The sequence below is a fragment of the Carettochelys insculpta genome, chromosome 23 (assembly GCF_033958435.1).
Source record: "Carettochelys insculpta isolate YL-2023 chromosome 23, ASM3395843v1, whole genome shotgun sequence".
Classification (NCBI taxonomy): Eukaryota; Metazoa; Chordata; order Testudines; family Carettochelyidae; genus Carettochelys; species Carettochelys insculpta.
In genome coordinates, this window is record NC_134159.1 from 2,483,331 (window position 1) to 2,508,804 (window position 25,474).

Here is a 25,474-nt window from a genome sequence, read left to right on the forward strand (position 1 = left end):
CAGGCAGTGATAGGAGCAGCATCCAGGCATGCAGACCCAACCCCACCTGCTTCCCAGGGGGCGCGTGGCTTTGAGAGGGGCAGGCTGGAAGGGGTCTGGAGACACGTCCTTCTGTGCCAGACACACGGCTCCTCCCCTCTCACCCACCACTTTTGCTCAAGGTTCAACAGAAACGAAACACAGTCTGTGCTTTGAGACAGGAACATGGCTGGGCCTTTGGCACGCTGCACCAGCCACCGGCGCCTGCAGCTGGGGAGGGAGCTGCCAAAACTGGGCCCACTCTGGCAGGAGCCAGACACCAGCCTGCCCAGCAGAAAGGAAATTGCACCACCTGCTGGGGAAAAAGAGCCCCACGCCAGGAAGCAACGAAATCACTCAGATGTCAGAGAGTGGCCGGGGGGTCCCCGGGCTCTGCCCCCCATCCACAGGCTGATGTGAACCCCCCTCAGCAAGGAGAACAGGAGGGTTACTGGGGACAGGGACACAGCGTAGAACAGACTTCTCAGCACAGACACCAGAAGCCGTCAGCACCATCCGTCTTGGGGAGGGGGCCCAGAAGGGGTCCCCAGGCTGGGGCCCTGGCCCCCTTCCTCCTTCCCCAGCCAGATGAGACTGCCCCATTGCCCAGCCCAGTTCCAGTTCAAATCAGCCAGGCCCCTCCTCCCGCCTTTGTCCTGCTTCCCAGGGAAGAAAGGTGTCAACTGGTTGCCTGGGTTACAAGAGGCATGGAGATCCATGGAGTAAGTGTGAGAAGTCATTGCACCCACGCCCCTCACCACTATGCACTGATGCTGTGCTTAGGAAAACAGAGGCTCCCCGCTCGGGTTACTGCAGGACAGTGGAACACACAAGCAATCTAACCAGGGGAATCTGAGAAGGAGAAACTACATCGAAGCACGGGGACCAATGCACAAACACACAGACGGTGATTTCCCACACACCGGGGGGCTTCCAACCATTTGGTTGCAGGTATCAAGAAAAAGAGAAATCAGAGGCAGGAAGAGAGAAATGAGAAGACACGAGGGTCCCAGTCCCTGGAGTGGAAGTGTACAAAGAGGACAGGCAGTTACCAAAGCAAGGAGAGTACTGAACTCGAGGAGGGGTACTAGCCTTGGAGGGTCACCCCATCTCTGTATCAGTCAGCATCACTGCTGCAGGCCTGCTAACGTGCAAGCTCAGAATATACATCTAAGTACCATTCCTAAGCTGTGCAGAGAGAAACCTGGCACCTTCCATTCAGACCTTCCATTTCAGGGGCCTGTAGCTCTGACATACTAATCTTTTCAACTGAAGTTTTATGTTCTTCTCTTCCTCAGGTGGATTTATTTCTCTGGAAAGCACACACAGCAGCTGCCAGGCAGCTCAGCCCCCTTCCAAGGAGAGCGGCAAAACTGCCTATTCCTCACTAATGTTAAAAAAATTCAAGTGGTTTTCTGACTCCTATTGCCACTGAGGTTTGGCACAGGAGCCTGAATGCTGGCAGGGGGCAGCCCTGGCACCAGGCAGTTGCCTTTCACCATCTTCATAAAACCTATCCCGACTGGAGCAACATATAAGCCTCAGAAATCATTGGTACATCCATAGCAGGGCTTGTTCAACAACTGGCCCTTAATTTTCTGAATGTTCCAACTGTGCTGGGTTGGAACCAGGCCTCCCCAAGCCTCTTGTGCTCAGCACACAGGGTGAGTTAGCGCACCAGGCAGGATATGGATAGGAACGTGGATGATCCACCCACCTCATCTCCTTTCAGCTGCTATTTTCCTTCACCTTTTGGCCAAATCAAGTCACTGGGCAGGAGACAAGTTCTAGCTTCCCCCTTCTCCTCAAGCAACATTGTTAACCTGGCACTTTACAGCTTTTCAAGAGTCGTAATTAAAAGAGGCCTCCTCCCTGGTTCCCAGGGCAGTGGTAAGTCATGTTTCTCCCAATTAACAGATGTGATAAGCCAGTATCAGTGACAACACAAAGAATGAACCAGAGTTTCAAACATGGCAGAGCTGGGTCTGCCCAACACAGAGCCACTGCCTTGGGGGAATTTACCCAATCTGTGATGTCAGCTCAGTAACGTGAAGCAGGTTGGCTGGGAAACCACCAGGGAGGTGAGGATGCTAAGGCAATGGTTGGGAAGGGTTAGGAAACAAAATGAAATATTAACCTAGCTCTCTACTGTTGCGTATGTCACAGTGTGTAGGCTGTTCTCAGCCTATCTTGTCTGTTACAACTGGAAGAACTCATCTCGTGACCTTGCTTTGCACAGCACCCAGCAGGATGGCCCGTCACAGTCATGGCTGAGACGTTTAGGTTGTACTCCTGGGCTCTGCCTGACTTGGTGTGTAAAATTGGAGTCACTTACAGCAATAGCAGCGAAGGGTCCTGTGGCACCTTATAGACTAACAGAAAAGTTTTGAGCATGAAGTGAGCCTGTGCTCACGAAAGCTCATGCTCAAAACTTTTCTGTTAGTCTATAAGGTGCCATAGGACCCTTCGTTGCTGTTACAGATCCAGGCTAACACGGCTACCCCTCCGATACTTACAGCAATGTTTTCTGGGTGTCCAGCTGGAGACGCCTAGGGTGTAATTTTTCAGAGGTGACCAGTGTGTGTAACTTTCATGGACTTTGGCTGCAGCTCAGAGCCGTCAGGCTATCTGAAATCAGGCTCTGGGTCTCCAGTTGTGCACCCAGAGGGAGTGGGCACTTCACCATAGTCTCTCTGAAGCTCACCAACTATACTGCAGTAGAAGTGGGACAGAAAAGCCCAGGAGGAATAAAAGGCAGAGTGGCATCTGGATAAGAGCAGAAAATAAGGCCTGAGCTGCACAGTGAATGCTGAGCAAAAGAAGCCACACTGAACAGCCGCCACATTCCCTTGCACTGTCCCATCTGGGCACTGAACGATGCAAAGGTACAGTGGGAAAATGTACGAGACAGTGTAATTCACAGTAATGTCATAACACACGTACACAAAGGGGGCGAAGGAAGTTGCCTGGGCAGCTGTAACTGATTTTTCCTAATTTCTGTGTGCCTGATTCTGAAACACTGAAATTCTTCTTCCAAGGTTCTTTTGTATGGACTATGGATCCCTGCACTATCTGTGCAAAAGAAAGGGGGACCGAGACAGCCAAGCTATGTGCCAGTGCCCCCAAGGGCCCTAATGAGAGGGCTTCCCAAGGATCAGCAAAATAAGAGCATAATTTCTTACTTTTGTAATAGGCAAACTGGAGGTAATTGAAGTGTGATGGAAGGAAATCCTCAATGGGCTTTTCCCGGCCAGGCTGGGAGGCCAGCTCAGTAACACAGCCCTGTTTGCAGCTGAGAATCTGCACATAGTGATCTGGAAGAGAGAGACAGCCCGTTTTAATGATCAACAGACATCTGGACCAGGGCAGCAACCTCCAGCCAGGCGGCAGCTTCACTCAGGGATTTACTTCATTAGGATCAACAAACCAGGGTTGGGAATCTAAATCCCCAATAGCCCCACCTTAGTACTGTCTCTTGAGCCATCACATCCCCACCGCTCTGGCAGACAGAGTTCCAGAAACCTGAACTGGGAGTCAAACCCATTCAAAGAGGAAGCTACAGCAGAAAGCAGAGTCTGCAGGGACTCGAGGCTGACACGCGCTCTGGTGCACCCACCCGTAATGGCCTGGACCAGGTCCGCATTGTATTCCAGGTAGTTGTAGCCTTCGTAATCATAGGGCCCCTCACAGAGGGCTCGACATTCAGTGTCAGCGACAAAATATTCCTCCAGCGCCTTCTCCAAGTGCAGAATGGCTGCCTGCGGCTGCTCCTCTGTGTAAAACTTCACCCCCAGGCGGAACTCATGCTGCCAAAAGCCAGGAGGAAAAGTGAGCCCAGGCCCCAGCCTCGCACCTTCCCTGGCGCGTGGGGTTCAGCATTATCGCCCCACAGAGCTTCCCCTTGGCTCTGAGGCCCAGGGGCTGTACAGTGGGGCGGCACAGCTTCACGGGCTTCCTCAGTAACAGAGCTCTTCAGGCAGATGGCAGGCTACATGCGTACCACCCAGACCATAAGGCCAGAGGCCAGGTGCTCTTTCAGCAACAAATCAATACAGTCTGCGAAGCAAAACTGCACTGTCAGGGAGGGGTTTGTCTGCTGTGGCCAATAATGCTACCCAGGGCTTGCTTCGTTCATGCACCAGTTGGGCATGTGACATTTTGCTTCTCCCTGCATGGTGGGTCTGAGTGTTTGGGGAGGGAACAGCGCAGGAGGAATCTCCCCCTTGCTGCTGGAAATTTCACAGCTCCACCTCCCAAAGATGAAAGTTCTCTGGCCTGCGCTGTGTGCAGTGGGACGGGCTCTCCTGTCAACATGCTGCCACGTAGGAGAATCCTGCTCTCTCCCAAAGGCCGCTCTACCACTGCCCCCAGCACCTGGCCACTTCACTGCACAAATGGCACAGCTCTTTTAGCCAGCCAGCCAGGGAACTCTGGTCCCACTGGACCCTCCCCACCTGGTTGTGCCACTGGATCTCATGTGGAGGTCTCATGCAGGCTGCCTGGTTTAGGATCCCTGGCTCCAGACCTTTGCTGTCATTTTAAAATAATTACAATCCATAACAGTTAGAAAAACACCTGGAGTTTTATCATGGGTGATTATGCTCCAGGAGTGTCCAGCCTCCACCACATTCATCAGCTTAGATACTGACTGTGACAGAGCAGGGCAGTCAGGAGGGAACTGTGGATAGGGTGCCAGGCTGTTACCATGCCTCCTCCTCTCACGTGAACCCCTTTGCTATAATCTCATAGCCATGGCCTGAGCAAGGCAATCACAGCCCTTCCTCTCAAACCTCAGAGGTGTCCTGCTAAGGAGGTTGACTTTTAAACATGGGCGTGGGCCCCCTTGGGTGCCTTATGAGGAAGTTGACTTACCCTGAAAGGCTGCTTCCCCCCAGCTTTTCCCAAAAACCCACAAATACTGATTAGGCACGTTTGATCTTCCTTGGCTGTCCTGCAGGGCTTCACCGGAGCTGACATGACAGGCAGGGGAATCGGACCAGTAACCCTGACACCCTTTCTCAACCGTGTTCACTAGGTGCTGGCTCTGAAATAGGTGTTTAAAAGAGCAAAAGACCTGAAATTACTTCTCATTCCCTCAGCTTTCACTTGGCTGTGCTGTGCAGTGCCATTGTTCGGCTCAGTCTCTCCACCACCAGACCTACTCTTCCACCACAGAAGCAGAACACTCCTGCTTCCTGCTCCCTTCCTCCAGCCTCTCAAGCTGTCACAAACAGGACACTCTTTTCCCTGCGTTGTTTGTAGCCACTGCAGGTCAGCTGCAAGTGCAGAAGGAGACTTTGCTCATTCAAATGCACCTCCCAGACTTTGAGTGCCCCAGGAAATGATGGCGCAGGGCTGGGAGGGGAGAGTGGAAGCCCTGACCCTGGGTAGAACCCCAGTGCTTGGGGAGAAGCAGTCTTACCATGTGGGGCTTGGCCTCCAGGTCGGTGAAGTCTGACTCTTTGACTCCTGCCATCATCTGGTAATACTCCAGGTTCTGCCTCATCTCCATGTGGTCGGGGTTCCCCATGAAGAAGGTATGAGCGGCTGCAACAGCCTTATCAATCTTGTGAATCTAAGCAAAGAAAACATGGGGAAAAGTGAAGCCAAAGCCCAGAATCCCTATTGCTCAAGGACAGCGTCCTCAGCACTCTGGGAACATGTTACCGCATCAGCCGAGCACAGGCCTCAGCTGCTTCTGCCTATTGATTTTCTTGACTCCATCCAGTCATAGTCCCTGTCCTCTCAGCGTGCCTCAGTTCAGCCACTCTCCACCAGCCACCATCCAAGGGGGACCTCGGCATGGCCTACGCAGCAGCACAAAAATAGGGCAGGACTAATTGCTACTGGCAGATGCACCACTGGACACACTGGGACCTGCCTGGCTCCTTGCTCCATCCTGTGGTCACAATCAGAGAGGCAGTGGGGAGCTCTCACCCTTAGTTTCCTGCTGGCTAGATAAACATTCCCCACTCGCAAATAACTCAATCAGAGGCAGCAGGACAACCCTGTGGGGTGGGAAACAGCACTTCACTGGAGCAGTGTCTGGTTTTAATGGTAACAAAGAGGTAGCTGTGTTAGGCTGTACTCCAACAAAACAAAGCAGCAAAAATGTAGCACTTTAAAGACTAACAAAATGATTTATTTGGTGATGAGCTTTCATGGGACAGACCCACTTCTTCAGCTCAATCTCATTTCCAGGACAGACTGACATTTATAAGTACAGAGGACCAAGAAAAAAAAATTGCAATAAAAATGAGAAATCAAATAGGATAAGAAGGAAGGGGGTGGGAAGATGTTAACTGTCCTGTCTGAGATAATTACAAGCATCAAAGGAAGGGAAGCAGTCCTGTGATGCATGAGGTAACTGATGTCTCTGTTCATACCATGTGTTAATGAGTTCAATTTGAATATGAATTCTAACACACAAATCTCTCCTTCAAATCTGTTGTTAAATTCTTTTTGTTCTGGGGACACAAATTCTCAGATCTTTAACAGAATGGCCCACTCCAATGAAGTGCTCATTGACTGGCTTATGTGTATTGAGTTTCTTGATGTCTGCCCTGTGTCCATTTATTCTTTGGTGAAGGTTTTGCTCAGTCTGTCCAATGTACATAGCGTCAGGGCACTGTTGGCACATAATAGCATATATAAGGTTGGTGGAAGTGCATGAGAATGTACCTTTGATCTTGTAACAAACATGGATAGGTCCAGTGATGGTATCCCCAGAATAAATATGTGGACAAAGTTGGCAGCGGGGTTTGTTGCAAGTAAATGTTCCAGGATTCGTATTACCGCGGTGTAGCCTGTGATTGCTGGTGAGAATCTCTCTCAGGTTAGGATGTTGCCTATAGGAAGGGACAGGCCTGTCACCTAGAGTCTTCTGGAGTATAGCATCCTGATCCAGAATAGGTTGTAGATTTTCAATGATGCATTGTGGGGGTTTGAGCTGGGGGCTAGAGGTGAATTCCAACTGTTTGAAAGTCTCTGTCCTGGAGGGGCAGCACAAAATTTCAACCAAGATAAAAAGGTCCTTGGTTCATTCGCAGGTATCAGGCAGCTTAGTCCATGCTTCCCTGTTTGACAGTGGAAGGATGGTTTTGTGAGAAAAGCACTGGACTGAGACTCAGAAGATCCGAATTCAGTTCCTGGCTTTGCCACAGACTTGGGGTATGACCTTGGACAAATCTCTGAGCCAGTCTGTATAAGGGGAATACTTATCTTTCCTGTTTCCCATCCCCTTTTATGTCTCTTTAGATTGCAAAATCTTTAGGGCAGGGATTTCTTTATTACGTGTAGCATGCACAACACCTAGTACAATAGGACCCTGATCTTGGCTATGGCCTCTAGGTACAACAACCATTCACATGATAATGAATATGAGTCTTCCAAGAGAAAATACCCCACCCTCTTCCCTTCCACTTGAGGGAAGGAAAGAAATAAATGGAGAAGACATCATGTGACAGGTATGAGAGAGGTAGTCAAGTTAGTCTGTATCTTCAAAAACAACAAGAAGTCCTGTGGCACCTTATAGACTAATAGCCATGTAGCTGTGGGCATTGCGAGGTGCCCGCATTCCCAAAATGTTTTGGGAGTAAGGGAACTTCGAAGTGCCCGCGGCTACACCGCTTGCCTTGGCTTCGAAGTTGGCAACTTCAAAGGTTGCACAGCAGGTATTACGCTAATGAGGTGCTGCATATGCAGTGCAGTACCTCATTGCTATTCTGCCATGGGGCTGATTAGCATGCCCCCTTCGAAGAAGGGGGCTAGTATAGACAAGCCCTGATGGGTTTGGTATAAACACCCGAACAAAACATACAGGGCAGTTGTGAAAGCTGTTTCTTAGTTTATTTAAAATCAGACTAGACAAAGCCTAGAATGCACCACACAGCTCAATCCTGCACTGACAGGGGCTGAATGAACTGGCTTAATAGCTCTTTTTCATTTCTGCCTTTTGTGTTTCTAAGAATTGCGCCTTATCTCACTAGTTTAAATTTCATAAGAATTTAAAAAGAGGCCATCCAAGTGAAATCTAATCAATACCAAACTAAACACAACAGAACAGAATAGTTTCACAGTCTGCATCCATGCAAAACTGCTCTGCCAAGCTTAGTTTTTTAAGCTACATTTTTCCACGTTAAAAATATTTTCTCTTCCATCTGGCTGTGTGAAAGACAGGTAACAAGAGATACCAGCTAAGTACAGAGTGGAAAATGAAACTGTCAAATGCACAAAGTAAACAAGCGGAATATTTTTTCTTCTCATAACCTTCAGGTAGTTAAAACATATTCAACGGAAGTGTGATTGACTTGACAACTAATGAACCTGAGATCATTTTTGCTTTAAATCTTTCTTGGGGGCAAAGCAGAAACAAACACAAAAGGGTCTGTGGCTCCACTGGTCTTGGGCTACAGGAAATTCTCTGTGCCACAGAGAGGCAATGAGATCCTCAATACCATACAGTCCCCAAGGGGACTGATACCCCAACACCTTATAAGGACATTCCTTGAAGCTGTTTTCTGGAAGTGCCGACTGGAGCACAGTGTTAGCTCTAGAGTCAGAGTTTTACAATATTAGGACTAAATACAGATGTCATGGTGTCAACACACATCTCAGTAAAGTCACCGAATGGGACAAACATACACAAGCGGCCATTTTTTCCACTTCTCGGACTACAGCTGTACTTCACATCAGCTCTGAAACGTGAGCCCCTTGCGGATCCCATTACACTGGGCTTAAAGGCTGAGACAGCCCCCAGCTTACTACGTGGCACATCAGCTTCTGAAGAAGGAAGGAGAATAGAGGGGGCTGGACTTTCTACAGCAGGAAAAGGAGGGGACGCATGTGGAAGCAGCTGGGACTGCACATGTGGCATAAACTCCATCAGCCTGCCCTGCCCTGGAATGGGAAGAGCTGCGAGAGGGGAGGATGGAGAGCTCCTCGGCTGGATACTGTTACATACCCTGGGAAAAAGGAAACCAGCAGCATATGAAGCACAGCACAGGAGGAGTTAGGGGGATGTCCCTTTCACTAGCATGCGGCCTGCCAGTGATGCTGAGGCCAGAGACCTGGCACTGCCCTCACCAACTAGGTTACTAAATACCAGCACAGGACTGGCCTGAAGTCAGATCCCAGAGCACCCTTCTGCCCATCTCTAGCATTCCCTCGTGCTCCCACTGATCCCTCGTGCATTTCCTTTAGTCGCAGCCTGCATTTTCCCTGATAAATTTTCACAGCCCCCCTCCTTGCACCATCCTGTTCCCCTTCCAGATGCAGCTGCTTCCTTTCCTAGCATCGTCCAGGAGACCCACTCAACACAACAGCATGCCAGCACTCCCTGAGGAGGGATGGGTCTGCAGCACACAAGGCCTCTGGATTGGTACCCAGGGAAAGGACAAATGGATCTGCCCGCCCTTTTGTGACCCGTTTAGTCAGCCAATGTGGGGAAGGGAATGTCTTTTATTGGGCCAACTTCTGTTGGTGAGAGAGACGTTTTGGCGCTCACACAGAGTTCCTCCTCCGGCCCGAGAATGTACAGTCACACTCAGCTAGCAGGAGCAAGGGACTGTTTAGCCTAATTAGTTATCATGTATTTCAAAGAACCAATCAGGCCTGTACACTCTTACCAGAGGCCACCGAGCCCAGCACGGACAGGAGTGAGTGCACACACCCATCGCCGTGGAACGGACACAGGCTTTCAGCTGATCACAGTTTACTAAAACTCTCAGCTCCGCTGCCACACAGGATTGGATGCACTGGACGGTGGCAGATGGGACCAGAACTCCCATATCAGAGGGCAGCAGCAGACACAGGACATGCGGCCCATAGCCTTTAGGTCTCACCTGGCAACAGGCTCCTGCATTCGGCAGCAGCTCTAATCCGCCTGCAGGCTCATTTCTCAAGCCAAAAGGTCCTAGCGGCTGGAAAACGGCCCAGCGTGGCCAGTGACCGGTGACAGCCCAGCTCTGGAGCCCCCTGTGCACTGCAACGCCGAGCCTGGGGACGCTGCCCCCCAGCAGAGGCCAGGCGTGGATGTCCCTCGGGTTCATCCACACAGCTGGACACCTGAGCCACAGTCAGCCCCTGCCCTCGGCCCCACTACCGGGCCGCACCACTCCCCCGGCGGCTCCGCATGGACACAGCCCCCCTGTGAAGCCGGGGGCCCAGGGTTCCCCCTCGCCCCGCCCGGCGCCTCACCCTGAAGTAGGCCACCTGCAGGTAGTTGTAGGGGCTGCGCTTGCGGAACTCCAGCTCCAGCTCCTCGCTGAGCAGGTAGCGGGTCGGGGCGCCCGGGGCGCAGGCCCGCAGGCAGGCGGCGCGGCGCAGCAGCTGCTGGAAGAAGAGCAGGTCGCGCAGCGGGCCCGGCTCCTCGGCGGGCCAGGCGGTGCTGTTGGCGCAGCTCAGCCGGCACCGCACCAGCTGGGCGCGCAGCGCCCCCCGCGCCCGCAGCGCCCGCTCCATGTGCAGGATGACGGCGGGCCAGTCCCCGCGCGCGTAGGCCTCGGAGCCGGCGGCGAACAGCGCGTCGGGCGGCTCGAGCGGCTCCGCGGACTGCGCCGCGCACGGGGCCAGCAGCGGCAGCAGGAGCAGCGCGGCCAGCGCCATGGCCGAGCGGGCAGAGACAGACGGGACCGGCGGCGGCGGCGGCAGCGCCCCGCCCCCCGGCGAGCCCCGCCCCCGAGCACTCGGCGCGGCCGCCATGGCGGACGGGAGGGCTGAGGCGGGTGAGTGAGTGAGGCCGCCCCCGCCTTGGCCCACGGGCCGGGCCGCGCCGCTCGCTAACCGGCGCGCTGTGTCTCTCCGCAGGGGCCGAGGCGGCGCTGGTGGAGCGCGGGGCGGGCCGCGTCGCGGACCCCGGCGACCTCGTGGCTCTGGCCCAGCAGGTGCAGAAGGTGAGGGGCCGGCGCGGGCGCCCCGGAGGGCAGTGGGGGCCCCTCGTACTGGCGGCTGCCTCGCCCCCCCCCCCCGGCGGAGGGTTCAGGCCGCGACGCTCCCCCCATGCGGTGAGCGCCGCCCGGCCCCCGCCCCCAGCGCCGGTCACCGGCCTGCTGCCCTCGGGCGCCCCGCTCCTCCCTGCGGCCGGGCAGCGCTGTGAGCCGGGGCCGGGGCCGGGGCGTTGCGGCAACCGGAGCTGGGGACCATCACAGCGGCGGGGAGCGGGACGCTGAGGGGTTCCGCCGGTGGGGCTGGGAGGCGGCGCGGGGGGCCAGGGCTTTGGAGCTGCTTGAGGCAGCGCTGGCCTTCGCCTGTGCTGGGCACACACAGGCGCAGCGTAGGAGCCCCACTCCTGCGCCCATACCCCCTCCAGGGCCCTGCACCCCACTGCCTTGCCCCAAGTCACCACCCCCTCCTTCCCAGAGCCCATCTCCCCCTGCCTCTAAGTCTCTTACACCCCCTTCCTTTCTGCACCACATCTCCATCTCGGACTTGCGCCTTCTCCATTAACATCGTGGCCTTTGGTCACTCACCGAGGTCTTGGCGTGCCCCCTCGAGAAATTGTCACTCACCCCGTCTACCCCTAAAACTGAGATTGGCTTAGCTGTGTCGCTGCGGGGTAGGGTGTGCGTGTGAGAATGTGTCACATACCCCAAGAGTCCTACTTAGCCCAGGCTAAACCCTGGAGACTGATGGGAAAATTAGTTACTTCATTTTGCAAGGGGGTCTTCACTGCAGTGACCGAAAGAGCTCTGCTATCCTTGTAGCAAGTGTCCCCACTTTCTGTTGCTAAAGGTGTAGTGTAGACACACCCTTAGTCAGGGTCCGGACATTGGTTCACAGGGTTCATGTGTGTACTGCTGTAATGAGGAGGACTAGAAACAATTTAAAATCCCTGAAAGCTCAAATTCTGGTGCTCAGTTCAGCAAGGGTGTAAATTCAGCTGCTGCAAAAATCTTGGCATATACAGTGCATTTTATGTTCTTTTGTGCGTTTTAGTACATTTTATGTTCTTTTGGAATTTTGTATTTTTAAATATTTCTATATTTGTGTATTTTTAATTTTTGTAAGATGCCTCTAATATTTGAAATGGGATATTTTAAATAAATAACAAACATTAACATGATATATGTAATAAGATCTAATTATACAGTGAACAGGACATGATAAATACATAAAATAATGGATGCCATAGAAATGGTAGATCAGGAACATCTGTTTTCTTTGTCTCCAGGCACAAGAATAAGGTAATGTTTAATAGAGCTAAAAGATGGGATATTAAAACTAGATAAAAAGAAATAATTTTTCATATAATATGTGATTGAAGAGTGGAACTCGTTGCTACAGGATGAGTGGCTAAACTTTGCCATCAAAGCACTCCACGAATGGACACAACTTATACTAGCAAAACAGAGCCTCTCCTGATATAGCTTATTCCCATTGCTTAAATTGAACAGGCTTGACCAGCAAAAGTGAGGTTATGCTGATTAGCAGTATCTACACTAGGGGCTTCTGCAAGCATAGTGCCTCATCCCAACCCTGATATGAGAGTGCCAGCAAATGGCTGTAGTGTTTACATGGACTGCCTGCTGGAGCTCAGGATGAGAACTAATGAAAAGGGGCAGATTATCCCGCACTTGTGCCTCCTGCAAGGTTCTTACATCTTCTCTGAGGCATGTGTTACTGATCACTGAGACAGAATCCTGGAATAGCTGGCCTCAAATTTGACCCAGTCTGGCAGTTCCTATAATCCTAGGAGGCCAATACTATTTTTCTTAATGATGTAAGTGCTGATAAGCTTTGAATTTAAATTCTCAGAGACTGAAGAACAGCAGAGGTACTGCAAACTTCTCCCAACCCTCCTCAAATGTGAACCTTCAGGACCACCATTAAAGGCAAAAAGGGAATTTAGACTCTGTGGCAGAATCAGTTGTTGGCTTTTTTACATGTGGGGTTGTGGAGGCAATTTGTTCTAGTTATGTTGGTAATTGTGGTGTGACTCCCCCATGAACATTACATTCAGACCGTCAAACCTCTGACTTGGGCCACAAAACAGTTATCAATTGTTAGCAAATAAGTTCTGATGAAGACTGGATTTCAGCTCCTGATCTTGAGGTGAAAAATCTGTTATGGGAAAACTGCTGCACAAGTTATTTATGCCAAGAACAAGGAATCTGTTTAGTTTGGTTTTATCTTTGCAGACATGTGGTACTTCTTGGCCTTCATTGGAAGTAAAGCACAAACGTAAGGTCTTCATCCACAGCGTCACCAAGAGAATAGGTACATCTGGAAACACACAGCTCAGCAGGACTCAAAGGCTACATCTACACTAGCATTCCTCTTTCGAAGGAGGCATGCAGTTTAGGGAAATTGAAAATTCAAATGAGGCATATATTTACATATCCGGTACCTCATTTGCATATTCTTTTGAAAGAAGAAAAGCAGTGTAGACATGGCTCTTTCGAAAATAACCCATTTTTGAAAGAACCCTTTTTCTTTAAAAAAAAAAAAAAAAAAAAAAAAGGGGGGGGGGAGGAATGAGGGTTCCTTCAAAAATGGGGTTTATTTTTGAAAGAGCTGCATCTACACTGCTTTTCTTCTTTCAAAAGAATCTGCAAATAAGGTGACATATGTAAATTTGCACTTCATGTGCTTTTTCAATTTTGCTTACTTGCATGCCTTTGAAAGAGGAATGCTAGTGTAGATGTAGCTAAAGAAATATTCAGTACCTGAAAAGGAGACCTGTCATTTAGCCAGGAAAGTAACAGTTCATGTTTTAGAGTGTAAACCTTATCAGACAGGTTCAAGTTGTACTTATTATGACCATAACAACATTCACGCTGCTTGTGGCAAGTTTTCTTGCCAGTTATGTAATGATGCATATTATGCAGTTTCTATAACATTGCCCAAAATAAGCAGCATGAGTTTTGGTGGGCTCAGAAAGGCCAAGATGGTGCAAGTGGAGCTTGCGGGCATTACACCTATAGAGGCTAATGTTTACAAGGAGTGAGAAGGCCAGTAAATATCCTCTGATGCCTGCTTATTAAAATTCCCCGCCCCCCCCCCCCCTTTTTTTTTTTTTACAGGCAGATGAATTCATCCGAGCTAATGCCTGCAACAAATTGACTGTCATAGCTGAGCAAATCCGCTATCTGCAAGAGCAGGCCCGGAAGGTAAGGAAGACTAACACTATCAGTGCTTATCTGTCAGCTCTGCAAGTTGAACTGATTCCGACTACAGGCTGAATCTCTCTTCAGTCAGAGTCTGACCGGTGCTGAGTGAGAGAATTTGCTGGACCATGGGAGGTCAATAATGTCTAGCACATTACCAACGCTTTCATTGCTTACTGAGCTCTTAGACTTTTAGGGGTGAATTAAAGCTAAATAACAGCACAGAACACTGACAGCCAGGACTGGTGGCTGTAAACAAACTTTATGGGGTCACAGATGACTTGGCCACGCCCCTGATAAGTGGACATCCAGCTGTCTAAAATCGTACCAGATTACTGATGGTGTGGGACAAGAGTGTGTTGGACTAGAGAGGTTCAACTGCACCTGTCAGAATGGTACATGGTTTGTAGTTGTGTATCTGTTTCACAATATAGAGAACAGGAAAAACCAGGCAACAGTCCATTTCCACTTTCTGAAAATGCATTCTGTGGCTGGTAGAGAAATGGTTCCCTTTTTTCCAGGAGTGGTGAGTATGTGGAGGAGGCAGGGAAAAAGTCCTGATGCAGAGTACCTGACCAGAAACTGTCAGAGCTTTGTGTTGGCTCCCTAACTTTAGGGATCAGGTCCAACCAAATTCGTGGCCAGGAAAAACATGTCACAAACCGTGAACTCTTGTATCCCTGCCATGCAAACATTTTTCTTGTGGTGGGGGGAGGATCAGAGTTTCTCAAGTGGGGGTCCTGGTCCACAAGGGAATGGCAGGGAGGGCACAAGCCCATTTTAGAGGGTTTGTGTTATTGCCACCTTTCTGTGCTGCCTTCTGAGCTGGGGGGCTGGTGAGATGCAACTGTTGGCTGGGTGTGCTGTTCTAAAGGTAGCACTCTGCCAGCAGCAGTGCAGAAGTAATGATGGAAATACCATATCTTGCCACCCTTACTTTTGCCTTTAGCGCTGGATGGCCTGACAGTGACAGCTGCTGGCTGAGAGCCCAGCTCTGCAGGTAGCTTCACAGAAATATGGGTGGAAATACCAGACTTTGCCATTCTTACTTCTGCATTGCTGCTGGTGGCAGCTCTGCATTTAGAGCTGAGATCCTGGCCTGCAGCCACTGCTCTTCAGCAGCAGTATAGGCGTAAAGGTAGCAGCACTGCAACTGCCCTAAACTCCTTTTTGAGTCAGGATCCATCCAGTTACACCACCATGAAACCTCAGATTTAAATAACTGCAATTATGAAATCTATTACTTTTAAAATCCTATGACTGTGAAATTGGTAAAATAGACCATGAGTTTGGTAGGGCTCTACTTAAGGAGGAAAGGAGTTTGTGCACTTCAAAATGTTTATGGAAATGAGCAATCTCTAAAGCGAAACCAGCCGTCACTGAACTAACAGGGTTTGTGACATAACCTCCCATGCCACAGAATTCACTGAATCACAGGACTGGAAGGGACCTCAGGAGATCGTCTAGTCCAGCCCCCTGCTTCAAGCAGGATCAACCCCCACTAAGTCATCCCAGCCAGGACCTTGTCCAGCTGGGACTTAAAAACCTCAAGGGTTGGAGAATCCACCACCTCTCTAGGCAACGCATTCCAGTGCTTCACCACCCTTCTGGTGAAGTGGTTTTTCCTAATATCTAACCTACACCTCTCCCTCTTCAACTTCAGACCATTACTCCTTGTTCTGCCATCTGACACCACTGAGAACAGTTTCTCATCCTCTTCTTTAGAGCTCCCCTTCAGGAAGTAGAAGGCTGCTATTAAATCACCTCTAAGTCTTTTCTTCTGTAAACTAAAGAAGCCCAAATCCCTCAGCCTATCCTCACAGGTCTAGTGCTCCAGACCCTTAATCATTTTTGTTGCCCTTTGCTGAACCTGCTCCAGCAAATCACATTCTTTTTATACTGGGGGGCCCAAAACTGGACACAATATTCCAGATGTGGCCTCGCCAGTGTCGAATAAAGAGGAATAATTACTTCTCTAGATCTGCTCGAAATGCTCCTCCTAATGCACCCTAGTATGCAGTTAGCCTTCTTGGCTACAAGGGCACACCGTTTACTCATATCCAGCCTTTCATCCACCATAACCCCAGGTCCCTTTCCATCGGTACTGCTGCTGAGCCACTCAGTCCCCAGCCTGTAACAATGCTTGGGATTCTTCCGCCCGAGGTGCAGGACTCTACACTTCTCCTTATTGAACCGCATCAGATTTCTTTTGGCCCAGTCCTCCAATTTATCCAGGTCTCTCTGGATTCTCTCTCTACCCTCCAACGAATCTACCTCTCCCCCTAGTTTTGTGTCATCTGCAAACTTGCTGAGGGTGCAATCCAAGTCGTTAATAAAGATGTTGAATAACACCAGCCCCAGAACCGAGCCTTGCGGCACTCCGCTTGAAACAGACCGCCATCCAGATATTGAGCCATTGACCACTACCCGTTGGGCCCGACCATCAAGCCAGCTTTCTGTCCATCTTATAGTCCAAGGATCCAATCCATATTTCCTTAACTTATGGGCAAGAATGTTGTGGGAGACTGTATCAAAAGCCTTGCTGAAGTCAAGGTATATCGCATCCACTGACTTCCGCACGTCCACAGAGCTTGTTACCTCATTATAGAAGCTAATCAGATTGGTCAGGCAGGACTTGCCCCTGGCGAATCCATTTTGGCTACTTTTGATCACTTTCCCCTCTTCCAAGTGCTCCAAAACGGATTCCTTGAGGATCCCCTCCATTTTTCCCCCAGGGATTGAGGTAAGGCTGATGGGTCTATAGTTCCCTGGATTGTCCTTCTTTCCTTTTTTCAAGATGGGCACTACTTTTGCCTTCTTCCAGTCAGCCGGTATATCCCCCGATCTCCAAGAGTCTTCAAGGATAATGGCCAAAGGTTCAGCAGTGACCTCTGCCAATTCCCTTAGTACCCTGGGGTGCATTAAATCCAGACCCATGGACTTGTGCACATCTAGTTTTTCTAGATAGCTCAGAACTTGTTTCTTCCCCACAGGTGGCTGCCCTCCACCTTCCCATACTGCATCATCTAGGACCGTCATGTGGAAGTTGACTTTGTCTGTGAAGACTGAGGCAAAAAAAGCATTGAGTACTTCAGCTTTTCCTGCATCATCTGTCACTAGGTTACCTCTCTCATCCGGTAATGGCCCCACACCTTCTCTGATAACCCGTTTATTGTTCAAATGCCTGTACTCTTGTTACTCTTCACATCCCTTGCCAGCTGCAGTTCCAATTGTGCTTTCGCTTTCCTGATTACTGCCTGGCATTCTCCAGCCGTATGTTTATACTCCTCCTTAGTCAACTGTCCACGTTTCCATTCCTTGTATGCATCCTTTTTTAATTTAAGCTGACTAAGGATTTCCTTGTTAAGCCAAGCTGGTTGCCTACCATGTTTGCGTTTCTTACTCTGCAGCGGGATTGTTTGTTCCTGTGCCTTCAGTAAAACTACTTTAAAATACTGTCAGTTCTCTTCAACTCTTTTCCTCTTCATCTTCATTTCCCAAGTGATCCTGCTTGTCCGTTCTCTTAGGGAGTCAGAGTCTGCTGTTCTGAAATCAAGGGTCTGTATGTTACTGCTCACCTTTCTTTTGTCTGGATCATGAAATCTGCAATATCATGGTTGCTACAGCCCAGGTTCCCTCCCACTTCTCTTTCTTCTACTAGTTCTTCCCTGCTTGTGAGCAGCAGGTCAAGTTGCGCACGGCCCCTGGTTGGTTCCTTCAGCACTTGTACCAAGAAGTTATCCCCAACATTCTCCAAAAACTTCCTGGATTGTCTGGATGATTAAAGTCTCCCATGAGAACCAGGGTCTGTGATTTGGAAGCTTCACTTAGCCTCATTTATCTCATCTCCCTGATCTGGCGGTCTATAACAGACACCAACTACAACATTACCTCTGTTACTTCCACCTCTAAGCTTAACCCAAAGACACTCAACTGGATTTTCTCCTTCCTCATACTGGAGCTCTGAGCAATCACACTGCTCCCTCACATAGAGCATAACTCCTCCTCCTTTTCTCCCCTGTCTGTCATTCCTAAACAATTTATAACCTTCTATGACCGTGCTCCAGTTATGCAAATTGTCCCACCAATTCTCCATTATTCCAACCACCTCATGCTTGTTTGACTGTGCCAGGGCCTCTGATTCTTCCTGTTTGTTCCCTAGGCTTCTGTGCTCCAGTATTTAAGCTAACATCTCAGATGTTACAGAGGAAGAAGCAACAAGGTTTGGATGCCACCTGAATAGGTGCGTCCTCTCCCTGAGTATCTCTCCCACCTTGGAACCCCCCAGTATCTCCTTCCTGAGCACTGCTCCCTGCATCCCCTCCTGTGGTCCTCACTCAGGTTGGGGTAGGAGTGGTGGGGAGGCTGCTAATTGCAGAGATGAAAAGTGAGGCCTGACATAAACAGTTTGCTCACCCCTGTTCAAAGGCATAGTGTTCTTGGTGGAGAATTGTTGCTGTGTTTCAGTACTGATGGGCATGCTGTTTTTATATGTGCTCTACAGTCTTAACATGATAGGGTTGCGTTATTCTTTTCAGTTGTGCGGATTTCAGAAAGGGTTCCAGGAGTCTTACAGTTTTGTTGTGTGTAGGTCTTGGATGATGCTAACAGAGATGCTGATCTGCATCATGTGGCCTGCAACATTGTGAAGAAACCAGGAAACATCTACTACCTATACAAGCGAGAAAGTGGACAGAGATACTTTTCCATCCTTTCTCCAAAGGTACATGGGAATAGAGAGAGCAACGAAGGGTCCTGTGGCACCTTCTAGACTAACAGAAAAGTTTTGAGCATGAGCTTTTGTGAGCAAAGACTCGCTTCTTCAGAGGCTGGTCATGGAAATCAAATAGAGAGAGAATCAAGAGTGAGTTTAAGGGGATGTGGCCAGAACACATTGGGGGCTGGCTCATTCTGTCTCTTTGCTCTCTCAGTGAAAGGCCCATTGATCCAGTGAGGGTGTACTTACTAAACCTCTTCTTAGGAGGGTGGTTTTTCTTGGTGACTTGGTTTGTGCTCACAGGTTGCTTGGGAGCTATATTGTGAAATCACCTTTGAGGAAAGTTGAAAAGTCTTGTAGCTGTTTAGAAAGCAGGCATAAATAAAATATTAGGGTGATCTGAGAACTGACTAGGAGACTGAGTGCCCTCCTGGTAGGATGTATACATGTGTTTGCAGGACCAGATCCTCTGAGCACCAAGTCAGTGAGTCTCCTCAGGATAATCTTTTCCAGTGGCTGAGTCCAAACCTTGATTCACTGACTCCTCATGGCTCAGCATTTCTTGTGCTTAGAAAGTGGGGGTACTTAGCTCTTGGTGTATTGTGGAGTGTGTGTTGGAGAAGCTGCTCTGTTCCAAGCAGCCACAGCTGCCCTGTCCTTGGGTGTGAACCAAAAGAGTTTTGGAGTTTTCATAAAATGTGGAATTGAGGATTCTTGTTGCATATCAAGAGGGTTACACATGACAAACTGTGCTGTGTGATACTTATCTCCGCCTGCCCCCTTGTGCCCCTGCAGTAGCTTGCTGAGTAGGCCCCCTTCTAATCACTCTGCTCACTACAGGCCTGGATGTTGAGTGTTCAGGAATAGAGCTCATAGCTTCCTGGGACTTTGTTCTTGATGTTAGTCTGAGGAGCCTCTGAGGCCAAAGCTGGGTGTGTGGTTTTTTCTTTCCTCAGCAGTGTTCAATATCCAATTCTGATTCTTTAATAAAATTGGATTGTCATGGCATAGTACAGAAAAAAACTTACTGTGGTCCATGGCAATAAATGCCTCCATTTGGCTAAGTCACTGCGCAGAGCTTGTATTAGAAAGTATGGTAACGAGTCTTAAGATATGCCAGAGTTGTTGGCAGTGTTGCTCATGCTTAGGGAGGTCATAGGCTTTGGCTAGCCTGCTACTTTACATTTTTGAAATCAGCATTTGGGTATTGTATCACTCCAAACCAAACATATATGAATGAGCTTGCGTGAATCCTCTAATTCATATGGCTCCTGGTATCTGTCCTCTCCCTCCCAACAGATGTCTAGGCAAAATCCTCTGTGTCCCATTCCCTCTTCCCCCAATACCATATGCATAGCTTTGCTACTTTTAACATACACCTTCCATTTTTATATACCTGTTAGTGTGCACACTTGAATACACCATATTTGTGCCCAGGTACAGGGTTTTTTTCCCCCTTTGGAGGGTTAACTAATCAGTAATGTCGCAAGAAAGAAGCAACCCTTCAAAACTGGAGAAAGTCTTCTGTTAGGAAGTGTGACAGCACTCAATATTAAAATCTGTCAGTGTCAGTAGAGCGGGTCAGTCCTAGTATGCAGACCTCTGTAATCAATGTAAATGCTGAATTGTGTAGGAGATCAGAACCTGACATGAACTTGTCTCCTATTTTCTACAGGAATGGGGGACCAATTGTCCAAATGAATTTCTTGGTGCTTATAAGCTTCAGCACGACATGTCCTGGACTTCATCTGAGAACATTGAGAAACGAGATGCTGAAATTAGCATTCTTGACAAGCTGCTGAGCCAGCAGGCAGCATTGCCTCAGTGTACGGAGCCCAACTTCCAAGGGCTCACCAAGTGAAGCAGGCTGGCAGTTAACAACAAAGGCATTCTGAATGGCTTCAGAAGAGAATGGATTGTGCTTACCTGACCACTGCAAAAGGAGTTTCAAGAATAGAGACCAAGAAATGAAAATGTACTTCAGCAGCTCATTTCATATAGCCCTTGTTCTAGATTTGCATTTAAAATGCTAATGCCATCAATTATGAGCTCTAAGAATAGACATCTGTCTTGAGTTTCCCAGGCATCTTCTTTCATGATCTACCAGGGCTGATGTAAGTGCCCTGTTACATGGTACCATAATAACTCCACATCCATCAGAGTGTCACTGCAGGTTATTTACATTTGCTGTTGACTGTCATTCTTGTCAATTTCACGGCTCCCTCCTGGAGCCATGAAACTAGTAAGAGAGCTGTACAGAACTTGGGCTTTCACCCTAGGGCAGATGGGGGCTCCACCTAGAGTCTGGTTGCTGCCAGCTGTGCTGCTGCCCCTTGGTCCCCTGCTGTCATGCTACCCTCTCCCCCAAGCTTTCAGCTCCCCACCAGGAACTGGGGCAGCTTCCCTTTACGTGGTGGAGAGCTGTATGGAAAGCCTGGGCTCTCAGCACCCCACATGGCTCCTCTTTAATCAATGGAAATGTCCCTGGTGAGGATGCATACCACTGACAGAATAAAGTAATGTGGACATGAACCTCTGTAGTAATTATTACAGTGGCTCTAAGTTGACTTAAGTCAACCTAAGTAGGACAGAGGCATATCCTCTCTCCACATGGGAGACTTCAATAATGTGGAATCCCAACTTTCCTGTTGTTCTTTAGTTCTCAGTAACAGATTTTGTAATTATGCCACTTTTATCCAGAAGTCTTGAAGCTTAATATTTCTTTTGCCTTTCTGCCTGGCTGCTAATAAGGCTAAGTGGTATGAGTCTAGCTGTCCCGCAGTTTGTAGTTTTACTTGTGCTAAATGGCCGTGAGGTCACTAATATCCACAGGAGTAAATTTAAGTACCTTATTCTTGGAGAGGCCACAATTCCTGGATGCTGAGCAAATTCCATTTGACCTGATGCATGAGCCAGACTCAGCGGGGGTAGCCTGTCATAAAATGTTCAAGAAACAAGGCCCTCTAGGACACTTTTGACCTGCTGCCTCCTTCAGGGGGATGAGACCTGGGGGATTCCTGAAGGTGCTGTTTTGATCAGGAAAAATTTAATTTCAGTATAAAACTTAAGTTATCAAATACACAGATTAAAATAAGAATATCTGTCATTTGGGTGTGATGTTTAAATTAAATTAGAGTACAAAGTTTGGCTTAAAAGTAAGAAAATACATAATCTAGAACGCTGCCAAAATCTTAGGCTACCACCCCCCCACAGATCCCTGGGCCTTACAAAGTGTCTAATGACTGAGTGGAGGGTTCTTAGGTCTCATGTTAATTATTGTAATGTGTTTCCAGATTTTCTTCCAATATGGGAGAAATAAGTATGCTCCACCACAAAATAATTTCAGCAGCTGTACTACCAGAACTGTATGTTCTTCCTTCCTTATGCAATTCCTATTGCTTGCTGGGTTTACTTTCACAGGAAACAACTTCTGAGCACTGGTTTAAATCACAAAGCTTATGGGATTTTTGGCAGGAGGAGTAGGATATTTACTGAAGGTATCTTTTTTATATTCTCAGGTGCTTGCTTGTATTTCAATACCAAAATATAAAAATTGAGAATTAGTGAGATGCCATTGTCCCAGCCATAGGACTAAAGTGCAAACTACTTATTTCCAACTTAATTGCAGGTGATGCTGTTTTAGTTATATAGAGCTGGGATGCATGTGGGGTTCATTACACAGGCAGGGAAACTAGGTCTCTGCCTTGGTTATTTAATCTTTTTAAGTCACTTCCATCCAAAGGTTTAATCATTGTAAAAAGAGCCTCACCTATTTGTTCATCCAGCTATATAACAGTATTGATCGATCTCTCTGCCCATTGCACAAGAATCACTTTTGGCCTCCTTTCTGTGGACAGGATTGTCACTTGGACAGGGACTTCCCGTCCCATGGGAGCGTTATTAGCTGGCCACACTTTGCAGTGTCCTACAGCAGCTAATGTTAACATGAAGAATGTTTCCAGTGTTTTTAGTGTTGGGGAAGTACATAAATAGTTGGAAAGCCCCTGTGACCTGAGCTACAACTGAAGGAGCATTTGAAAGCTCCTGCACTGGTTCTGCAGGAAGTGAAGAATAGATTCTGGGTTTCCCTTACAGTGTATGCACAATCTCCTGCTGTAAGGGCCAGTGTGGTGAATCCTCGCTGTTTCCATTTGGTGGCAGCTTAGAGCATTTCTTGCTGTGAGGAGCTGGCTCTAATTCACAGGTAACTTTTGAGTGTTGCATGTGACCTTTACATGCTTATAGATACTAGCTGTCCCTTTAACAGGTAGGTTTTAACTTAGAAAACAGTAAATGGATTCTGTCCTGAACACCTGCAATATGTGCCTATCTCCCCATTCAGACTTATTAACCCCACCCCCAACAAAGTGTGTCAGAACAATATTTAGAAGGGGGGTGCTGAAAGCCATTGACCCAGATTTTAAACACAATATATATTGGAAAACACTTGGTAAAGGCACCAGAGGGTGCAGCAGCATCCATACTCCATGCACCTATGCCCCCAACCTATTTAATTGGAAGGGGAGGTGGAGGGATGTTCACAGAGGGGGGCTGCGAAGGTGGAACCTGCTCCCTGCTTCAGTTTCCCACGTTTTGAATCTGCTGCCCTGAAGAGCATATTACGATGCCCATTTGCGAGCCGGGTGGCTAAGGGCCGAGCTAAAAGAACTGTCATATCTTTTGTTTGCTGACACTAAACTGTGCAGAAAAGTTAAAAACAAAGTAGACTGAAGAGCTTCAAAAAGATCTCAAAAAACTAACTGATTGGGTAACAAAATGGCAAATGAATTTTAATGTTGATAAATGTAAAGTAATAGACATTGGAAAAAATAATCCAATTATATATACAAAATGATGGGGACTAATTTATCTATGACTGCTCGAGAGAGATCTTGGAGTTAGTGGGGATAGGTCTCTGAAAACATCCACTCAATGTGCTGCCCCTGTTAAAAACTGCAAACAAAGCTTGGAATCATTTAAAAAGGGAGAGCGAATAAGGCAGTGAATACCTTGCCTTTATATCAGAGGGGTAGCTGTGTTAGTCTGGATCTGTAGCAGCAACGAAGGGTCCTGTGGCACCTTATAGACTAACAGAAAAGTTTAGAGCATGAGCTTTCGTGAGTTAACTCACTTCTTCAGATGCTGGTCCTGGAAATCTGCAAGGCCAGGTATAAATAGGCCAGAGCAAGGCTGGGGATAACGAGGTTAGCTCAGGCAGGCAGGCTGAGTTGTATTGTCATCAGTAGATCTGGAGGTGTGAACTCCAAGAGAGGGGAAGCTGCTTTTGTATTTAGCCAGTCATTCACAGTCTTTCTTTAATTGCTGAGCTACAATTCATTTGCAAATTCAATACCCTCAGCTCAGGATTAAACAAAGACTGTGAATGGCTGGCTAAATACAAAAGCAGCTTCCCCTCTCTTGGAGTTCACACCTCCAGATCTACTGATGACAATACAACTCAGCTTGCCTGACTGAGCTAACCTCGTTATCCCCAGCCTTGCTCTGGCCTATTTATACCTGGCCTTGCAGATTTCCAGGACCAGCATCTGAAGAAGTGAGTTAACTCACGAAAGCTCATGCTCTAAACTTTTCTGTTAGTCTATAAGGTGCCACAGGACCCTTCGTTGCTTGCCTTTATATGAATCCATGGTACGACCATGCTGAATACCAGCATCTGATGAAGTGAGTCTGTGCTCACGAAAGCTCATGCTCAAAACTTTTCTTTTAGTATATAAGGTGCCACAGGACACTTCATTGCTGTTACAGATCCAGACTAACACGGCTACCCCTCCGATACTTGCATACAGCTGTGGTCACCTCATCTCAAAAAAGATTTTGGCATTGGAAAAGGTTCAGAAAAGGGGAAAAAATTATTAGTGGTTTGGAACGTGTGCCATATGAAGAAAAAGAGAAAAGAAAAGGGCTGGGACTTCTCATCTTAGAAAAAAGGAGACTAAAGTGGGGGATATGATAGATGTCTAGAAAATTGTGACTGGCGTGGAAAAAGTGAATAAGGAAAAGTTATTTCTGTTTCCCTAACAAAAGAGCCGGGGGGATCACCAAATGAAATTAATGGGTTTAAAACTAATGAAGTTTTTCTTCAAACAGTGCATAGTTGGCCTGTGGAACTCCTTGCCAGAGGAGGTTGTGAAGACCAAGACTTTACCGGAGTTCAAAAAACAACCAGATAAATTCATGGAGGGTAGGTCCATGAATGGCTATTAGATAAGATGGGAAGGAATTGTGTCCCTAGTCTCTGTTTGTCAGAGGCTGGAAATGTCTGTTAGGAGTGGGACTCCTTTTGTGATTACCGGTTCTGTTTACTCCCTCTGGAATAATAAATATAAGCAAATAGGTACCTTGCACTCAGTCACTTCCTAAGCCCCAGGCATCTCTGTGGGGAAGGGTATCCTAAGTACTTTGGCAGAGCTCTAGATTATGTACTCTGTGTATTTTCTTTTAAACCAAACGTTGTACTCTAATTTAAACATCACTCCCAGATGACAGATACTCTCACTTTCATCTGTGTATTTGGTAATTTTAATAAGTTTTATACTGAAATAAATTTTTTCCTGATCAGAACAACAGCTTCTGGAATCCCCCAGGTTTTATTCCTCTGAAGGCGGCAGCAGGT

General features: G+C 48.2%; 2 protein-coding genes across 3 annotated transcripts in view; one reads left to right on the forward strand and one right to left on the reverse strand.

Annotated features, from left to right (window-relative positions):
• Window positions 1-10,761, reverse strand: part of P3H1 (prolyl 3-hydroxylase 1) — a 23,234-nt gene extending 12,473 nt beyond the window's left edge. The window contains exons 1-4 of one of the 2 annotated variants that reach the window (XM_075018185.1): window positions 10,231-10,761; window positions 5,441-5,593; window positions 3,635-3,824; window positions 3,201-3,332 (exon numbers count right to left, since the gene is read on the reverse strand). In XM_075018185.1, the coding sequence (XP_074874286.1) occupies window positions 3,201-3,332; window positions 3,635-3,824; window positions 5,441-5,593; window positions 10,231-10,719 (964 nt within the window). In that variant the 5' untranslated portion in view covers window positions 10,720-10,761. Of the gene's footprint in view, window positions 1-3,200; window positions 3,333-3,634; window positions 3,825-5,440; window positions 5,594-10,215 lie in introns of both variants that reach the window. The other variant, XM_075018184.1, reaches the window with a different exon arrangement.
• C23H1orf50 (chromosome 23 C1orf50 homolog) lies at window positions 10,761-23,900 on the forward strand (the record flags this gene model as incomplete). Its single annotated transcript, XM_075018186.1, has 4 exons — window positions 10,761-10,910; window positions 14,040-14,126; window positions 18,715-18,846; window positions 20,516-23,900. Coding segments are annotated over 4 exons (555 nt in total), but the record flags the coding sequence as incomplete, so codon positions are not given.
• Window positions 23,901-25,474: the final 1,574 nt, after the last annotated feature.